At 38.7% G+C, this 8,666-nt stretch overlaps 1 protein-coding gene across 2 annotated transcripts in view; it reads right to left on the bottom strand.

Moving 5' to 3' along the window:
* Iqgap1 (IQ motif containing GTPase activating protein 1) overlaps nt 1-8,666 on the bottom strand; it is a 107,163-nt gene that overhangs the window by 3,941 nt on the left and 94,556 nt on the right. For both annotated transcript variants that reach the window (XM_015493036.2, XM_048790217.1), the window contains exons 35-37: nt 7,963-8,129; nt 5,554-5,676; nt 2,058-2,166 (exon numbers count right to left, since the gene is read on the bottom strand). In XM_015493036.2, coding sequence (XP_015348522.1) covers nt 2,058-2,166; nt 5,554-5,676; nt 7,963-8,129 — 399 coding nt within the window. The remainder of the gene's footprint in view (nt 1-2,057; nt 2,167-5,553; nt 5,677-7,962; nt 8,130-8,666) is intronic.

The following is an 8,666-nucleotide window of genomic DNA, read 5'->3' as shown; positions in this document are numbered from 1 at the left end:
AAAAAAAAAAAAAAAAAAAAAAAAGTGAGACAAGGCTAGTAATGGCTTCATAATATCTATCAGATTCTTTTTTTTTTTTTTAACTAGGGATTGAACCCAAGGTCTCTTGCATGCTAACGTCTGCTCTACCACTGAGCTATGCCCCCTGCCCATTAGATTCTTAATTAATTTCCGTTTCACGTGAGAAATTTTTTCTGTCTTGAAGGCAAGAGATAAAACATTTATTAAGGAGCCTACTCTGTGCTGGCATTGTTTAGGCACATTATATAGTATGTTTTTAAGTCCTCACAAAAAACCTATGAAATGAGATCACACCAGGTTTGAAGATGATCTCCTAAGGCTCAGAGATGCTGAATGATGTGCTCAGTAGAACAGAATTGGTCATGTTGACTCCAGACCTGATTTCAAAGCTGCTGCTTTCACTACTATTGGTGTAGTCCTCCCACCTGTACACTGTAGAGGAGTGGAAATGCAAAAGCAAGGGTCAAAGGGCTCAAAGGAACCCAAAAGTTCAAAATTCATCTTTTGGATAAATCTTAGCAGTTCCAGAGAGTGGGGACCATTGTGTCGCCTATGCCTAACATAACACCTGGCACCCCACATCAAGTCTGGAACTTGAGCAGGAATGAATAAACTACCTTAGGCAGACTGGTAGGCCTATATGCATTTGGTGAAAATGAGGGAAAAAGTGGATCCTTTTTGTGTGGAAACAGTTAGCTATTTGTATTACAAAATCATTTCACATTTGTTTGGCCAATATACTTTGAGAGGCTACTGGCTTCTGAGAAAGAAACAAAGATGACTAAGATATACTACCTGTTCTTAAGGAGTGGCACAGTTTTGGGGGTTGGGAGGGAAATGCGTCAACATGTACTATAAACAAAGGATGTCTCTCAGGGCTACTAAGGCAAAGGGGTGACCAACTATTGCAGTATGGCTGGGGACAAGTATTCATTATTAGATGGAGGAATAAAAGGGATGGGAAGGGGAGGAAGGGCGCCCAAGTAAAGGGAGCAACATGTTCATGTGCATGTTTACAGCAAGGCACCCGCCCAGTTGACAGAGTGTAGCACTATGAGAAATGGGACAGTAACAGCCTATAGAGCCTGGGGTGCAGCTTGGTGGCAGAGAGCCTGACCAGTATGCATGAGGCTCTGGGTTTGATCTTCAGCACAGAAGGAAAACAAAACAAAACAAAACAAAATTTATAAAGTGTTACACATTGCTAGAAATCCTCTCAAACGCCCTAATATATTTTTTAATATCTTTATTTTTATATGGTACCGAGAATCAAACCCAGTGCCTCACACAGGCTAGGCGAGCACGCTACCACTTGAGCCATATCCCCAGCCCCCCTAATATTTTTTAAATGTGAAAATATTAGATTTTTAAATTCAAAAAGAACTCAACAGGGATTCCCTGCTGAGTTCTTTTTGAATTTAAAATGGGACTCAATTTACAAAGACACAATTTACACACACCTCATCAGAAAACATCTAACCCTACCTAGCAGGGTGCAGTGGTGCACGCCAGTAATCCCAGGGACTCAGAGGCTGAGCCAGGAGGATCACAAGTTCCAGTTCAGCCTCAACAACTTAGTGAGACCCTGTCTCAAAATCAAAAATAAAAAGGACTGGGGATGTAGTTCAGTGGTAAAGAACCCTGGGTTCAATCCCCAGTACCAAAAAAAGACAAAAACTAAACTTTAAGTACTAATATCAAATCAAAGAAGAAAAAAAATTCAAACTATACTGTCAACCCTTACACCTAAGCCTTTCATTCAAGTCCAAGGTATCAGCTCAATTTATTGGCAACACTTAGATGGAAGATTCCTTTAAACACTTCCTGAAGATTTACACATCTTGGAAAGCTCTGCAGAGTACACAGGCCAAATTAGACACATTGAGACACTTGGCTTCTTTTGGCTCTTTCCCAAGCTCAACTGAACATAGACAGTTTTCCTCCAAAGGGGTCTTCTTTTTATCTCCTTCTCCCACCTTGATAAGAATATAACTTACCTCACAGAGAAGCTTTTGGTTCTACCTGTGCATACCCACCTGATAGTGTAGCATAAATGTCTCCATTTGAACTCCCATGAATTTGGCTTTCACTTCAAAGTCTCCAACTTCTTCTGTTGGATTGATTTCAAAGATAACATTTTTAAACCTGTTGAAACATAACATATGGGTGCACTTTTTATGTTCTCATAGAACAATATTCTGCGAACTGGGAAAAGGGATGAATTCAGTCTTCATGGGTGAAAAGGGGCAGAAGTACAGGTTCAAAGTCCTGCTGCAGGTGAAGGCGCATGGACTGCCATTGCTCGGTACCCTTTGTTTTGGGACCTGGAGGGAAGAATGGTGACCTCTCTCCACAGCATTTGCATTCTACTCAAAGAGGAGCCACTGGGGAATACCACAAGAGACCTGTGAAAGGATGACATCAGAGAATTCCTGGTCTTCCATATGGCCACTGCTGAAACTTGGTTATAAACGGAGAACCAGGAGGAAAGTGGCTGGAGGGAGAGCATCTGTGTTTGGGTGCAGGATGCATGCACATTTGAGGATTGGGAGAATTGAGTAAGTAAAGCAAAGGGAGTCAGTAATAGGAACAAGAGGAAGAGGAGGTTTTCTGGAAAGGGTAGGTGCTATATATTTAAATGCACTGAGAATGACCAAAGTAAAACTGCTATTATTGTATTACTCAGTCTAAATACCCACAATTTTAAGGAGATATTTTTAACTATTAAAATTTAAAAAACATAAAAAATTATCTTATTCATTATTCAGTGGTGGCAAGGAAATAGTGAGAGAGGTACTCATATATACTTCAGACACTAATGGGAAATATTTTGGCAACATGTGTTAAGAGCTTATATTTTTCCTTCAACCTCATAAATGAAATCAGAGTGCACAGGCTAAATTAGACTCACTGAAACACTTGGCTTCTTTCGGCTCTTTCCCAAGCTCAGCTGAACAGAGACAATTTTCCCCCAAAGGGGTCTTCTTTTTATCTCCTTCTCCCACCTTGATAAGAATATAACTGGAAAACGGTATGACAGCTCCTCAAAAAATTTAAACTAGAACTGCCGTCTGATATAGCAATCTCATTTTAGGGTACATATCCAAAGAATTAAAAGTAGGATCTCATATCCACATTTGTTCCAACACTATTCACACTAGCCAAGAGGTGGAAACGACACATGCATCCATCAACGGATGAATGGATAAACAAAATGTGGTAATACATACAATAGAATATTAGTCAGCCTTAAAAAGGAAGGAAATCCTGTCACATGGATGAACCTTGAGACATTATGGTATGTGAAATAAGCCAGAAATGAAGATAAATAGTGTCTGATTTCATTTATGAGGTAACATGGTCAAATTCACACAACAGAAACTAAAACGGTGGTTGCCAGAGACTGGCAGGAGGGGGAAACAGGGAGATGCCATTTAATGGGTAGAATTTTGCAAGATGAAAAACTTCAGAGGTCTGTTGCACAACAATGTGAATACATTGAACACAGATAAACTGTACCCTTAAAAATGGTTGATAGCATTTTTTATAATAAAATAATTTTTTAAACTTATTTAACCAGAAATTCCATTTCTAGACATCTACTATTTAAAACAAGTACTAGAGTGGTGGCATGGGCCTCTAGTCCCAGTTAGAGGGGAGGACTGCTTGAGTCCTGGAACCTAAGACCAGCCTGGGCAGCATAGCAAGACCTTGTCTCCTACTCCCCCCACCCAATATAACCAATTTAAGCAGTTTACAATAGGCTAAATTACTGGCATGCGTGCGGCCCGGGTTCGATCCTCAGCACCACATACAAACAAAATGTTGTGTCCGCCGAAAACTAAAAAATAAATATTAAAAAATTCTCTCTCTTGGGGGTGGGGATGTGGTTCAAACGGTAGCGCGCTCGCCTGGCATGTGCGCGGCCCGGGTTCGATTTCAGCACCACATACAAACAAAGAAGTTGTGTCCGCCAAAAACTAAAAAAAACTAAATAAATATTAAAAAATTCTCTCTCTAAAAACAAAACAAAAATAAAAAAAGATTACTTGATAATAAACAATATCATACTAATTTACATTAAGAAAATAAGTAGGGGAATGTGGCTCACCTAGTATGAGTGAGGCACTGGGTTCATTCCTCAGTACCACATAAAAATAAAATAGAGAATGTGTCCATCTACAACATACATATATATATGTGTGTGTGTGTGTGTGTGTAGGTAGATTAAGTGGGGCAAAATAGATATTCTTCATGTGAACAGGGGAACAGAAGAAAATATACTAAAATGATTTTCAGTGGTTATCTCTCACTTATGGGAATAAAAATGCTTTTTCTTTTCCTTTTTGCTTTATCATATTTTCAAAGTTCAATAATGAATATATATATACACACACACACACACACATATATATATGTGTGTATATATATTTATATTTATTTATTTTTTTAGTTTCAGGTGGACACAATATCTTTATTTTACATTTATGTGGTGCTGAGGATCGAACCCAGTGCCTCGTACATGCTGGGCAAGCGCTCTACCACTGAGCCACAACCCAGGCCCCCTGAATATATATTTTAGAATAAAAAAAATATAAAAGTTTCAATTTTTTTTTGTAGTTGTATATGGACAGCACACCTTTTATTTTATTTATTTATTTTTATGCAGCTAATGATTGAACCCAGTGCCTCTTACATGCTAGACAAGTGCTCTGCCACTGAGCTATAGCCCCAGCCCAAAAGTTTCCTTTTGAATAGATACAAGAAGAAATAGCTCAGCAGTCTGAAGTCAATGGGGCTAACTAAGCAGATGCTCTCAATAAATATTTGCGTTTGTGAATGATTCTGGACCTTCAGGAAGACATAGGGTCAGATCCACAAAGCAAGCTGGTGCTTCCCAGAAAAGAAAATGAAAATTCTACAAGTAGAATAAAGTGCTTTTACTCTTGTTTGTTTGTTTTTTTGGTACTGGGGACTGAATCCAGGGCTTCATTCATGCTAGGCAAACATTCTACCACTGTTCTACATCCCCAATCCTTTTAATTTTGAAACAGGGTCTCACTAAGTTACTAAGATGCTGAGATTGACCTTAAACTTGAGATCCTCCTGCCTCAGCCTCCTGCGCAACTGGAATAACAGGCTGGTGTCAACAAGTAAATGCTTCTTATTATTGTTATCTTATTTTTGGTTTACACAGAAGAAATGGATTCCTGCTTTAAAAAGGAAAAATTAAGATGAGGCACACACAGAAACAAGTGTGATTGTGCTCTGAGACAAATGTTCCACAAAGAAGAGAAATACATTTTCTTTTATGACAAATTAATTTTGTATGAGGCCAAATCCTTTGCACATAAAAAAATTGGGTGTATATATTTCTTCATATGTATATTTATTTGTATATGTATATGTGTATTAATACATAAAAAATACAAAGCAGCCACCAGGAAAGAGAAATAAAGGCAAGAAGAAGTGATGAATGCAAAAATTTAAAAACCAACAAAGTAAAAGGGGGAAAAAAAGATAAATACTCACTGATTCACTTGTAGGTCCTCAATCTCCAGAAGAACTCCTTTTTCATGAAGTCTTGCTGCTGTATATTTCAGAGAGATCTTTTTGCTTTTCTTTCCCTTCATTTCCCTAGGCTTTTTGGAGACTCTGTTTTTTTTTGGGGGGGGAAGTCATTTTTAAAAAATATTATTTTTTAGTTGCGGTTGGACATAATACCTTTATTTATTTATTTATTTATTTAGTGGTGCTAGGGATTGAACCCAGGGCCTTGTACATGCAAAGCAAGCACTCTACCAACTGAGCTACAGCCCCAGCCCAATACCTCTATTTTTATTTATTTATTTTTATGTGGTGCTGAGGATCGAACCTAGGATCCCGCACATGCGAGGTGAGCACTCTACCACTGAGCCACAAATCCAGCCCATATGTCACTTTTTTATAAGTAACTATTTTCTATGGGTCCTAGTCACTGGTCATTCAGAAATGAGGCCAGAAAACTCATTACATAAGCCTAAGTAACACAGCACTTGTAGAATGGTGAACAGTGTTGGGATTTGTCAGGGTGGTCTCGGGAAGGGAAATATTATTATACTGCTTCTGCTTTAGTTTAAGTTATACTTGAGAATACTGCGATGGATCCAACAATGTCTTAATGCTTCTATGTCCTTCTTGGAACCTAGACATCTAACTAGCAAGTAAGCAAGCCTGAGGCAACCATAACAAGTCCCTGGGTTAAGGAGTAATTCCAAAACCCTAGGATATATGGGGAAAATTTTTTCACACAAATAATTTTTAAGCATTTAAGCCAGCATAGCAATCACAGAAATGGGAGTAAGGAAAAACAAACAGGTATTAGAAGACTATTAAGATAATCAAGTTGTGATAATATCTTGATAATCAAGATATGAAGTTGATAAGTAAGCAAGGGAAGGAGAGACAAATGAGATCTATAGATTTGGGGCTCCCAAGGGGAAGGTTTTCAGAAATGCTGGTAAGGAGTGCAAATGGGAACAATTACCATGAAAGGTATATAGAAATATCAAAATTATGGTTGCAGAGAAATTCTGACTTGGCAATTCCTCTTCTAGGAATCAATTTTCAGAAATAAAGCTCACATTTGCAAAATGACAAACATACAAGTTTATCCAGAGAATTAATTAAATAAAGTGTTTTATCTGTCTACACAATGGATTAGTATGTATGTAGTCATTAAAAAAAGAAATGAGGACCTGGCTATGTCTGCTTAGAAGGTCTAAAAGCAGTGGCCACTTGGGCAATGAGCACATCTCATTGTTAGATATTTTTGGTTTCTAAACACCGTTAACTAGAATTGGTGATGATGCACAAATAATTCATTCCAGGTCCAGGGAGGCAAAGCTACAAGTTGAACTTGAAACACCATGTGCCAGACAGGCAGGAAATGTACAAGGAATGACAGACACATGTCAAAAAGACACAGAAGTCAGCTCTGCAAGCTAGGTTAGGTGAGTCTGGTTCCCATCCCTTAAATATCAGCCCTGCCTCATTCCAGAGAAACAACGAAAAGTATACCTATGTAAGAGTGAAGAAGTCACAGAGAAGCAGACGCAGCAAAACATGAAAAACTAGTGAATCTAGGTGAAGGATACATGGGTGCTTATTGTTCTATTCAATCAACCTTTCTGAAGTTTGAAAATTCTTTTTTTTTTTTTTGTACCAGGGATTGAATCCAGGAGCATTTAACCACTGAGTGACATCCCTAGCCCTTTTTATTTTTTGAGTCAGGGTCTTGCTTAGTTGCTTAGGGCCTTGCTAAGTTGCTGAGGCTGGCTTTGAACTCGTGATCCTCCTGCCTCAGCCTCCCAAACCACTGGGATTTTCGACATGCACTGCTGTGCCTGGCTGAAAATTCTTGAGGTTAGAGTTAAGGGTGAAAAGTAAACCAACCTCACAAGTAGAACCTGCACTCATCACCTCACCTCTCTGGGTGTTCAGTCTCTCCCTGTAATGAGTATGCTGATGGTTTGTGACTAGCTCTAGGAAAGCTGTACCAGATTTTCCTCAGATTCTGATCTTGTCCTCAGGGGCTAGGGAATCCAAATTTGTCTAATATTCCTCAAGAGACTTGAAAGCACACTTAGATTTTGCGACCACTAGATGACCAATCTTCATGATTCTCTAATTTCTATAAGCTCAAGGAGGTATTTTGGAACTAGGAATGCTCTGGTGTAAGCATCCTTGAAATTACCCCCATCCTCTGCATTATTTCCATCATACACTAGTGAATGGAGGTAGCCAATTAAGCAAATAACGAGAAGCCAAATAGAGAACTAATGTGATAAACAGATCCAGGCTGTGTTAGGTAAAACTTTTCAATGTCACTTCAATAGCCCGTACTCTTTCCCCACTCAATCCTATTCTTTCCTTGGATTGATTTTTTTTTTTAATACTCACTTGCCCTTGCTGGCTAAGTTATCCAAGCAGGTTTTGATATAGCTTTTATAGTAATCCACCTGCTCCCCATAAAAGGTGGCTTTAGAATTCAGAGCAGCATATGTTTGTTGCAATTTCACCAGTTCGGCCTTTCTCCTTTGCCGGTATCTCCGCTGATTCCGAATGTCCTGAAACATAAGTATTAAGATTAGGAAAATAATGATACCATGTGCTTCTTGAATCATCGTGGTTTATTTAGCACTAGACCCCAGCAATGCTTAACTCTGTCTTGAGCATGAACACACATTCCTGACAAGCAGCAATCTGGGTTCACAAATTAATATATATTGTCAAGAGAGAGAGAAAAGAAGAACACCAATCACCGAGTTCTTAGGTGTGCCTGGTATCCTTAGTGCAATAACAGAGAATGCCTAAAATTCTCAGCTTACGTTAGAGCCCCTCACTTGAAATGAATCATACAAATCAAGGATCTGATGACCAACTTTATACTTCACAGTAACTATGAAAAAGATCTGAAGAATTCTTTAAGGCCAAGGACAAGTTTAGACCCAGGAAACTCTAATATAAGATCCTCTCCCTGTTAATTTAGGCTATGGAATAATCTATAGCAGGACAAGCAAGGTCCTCAAGTCAGAGTCAGAAACAGTTTCTCAGAGGGGAAGATGATAATTCGTGAACTGAAGCTTTTCTCTGAGCAACTACTA

This window comes from Marmota marmota, unplaced genomic scaffold (assembly GCF_001458135.2).
Source record: "Marmota marmota marmota unplaced genomic scaffold, marMar, whole genome shotgun sequence".
NCBI lineage: Eukaryota > Metazoa > Chordata > Mammalia > Rodentia > Sciuridae > Marmota > Marmota marmota.
Note: the sequence above shows the minus strand (reverse complement) of the source record. Positions and strands in the feature narration are given on the sequence as shown.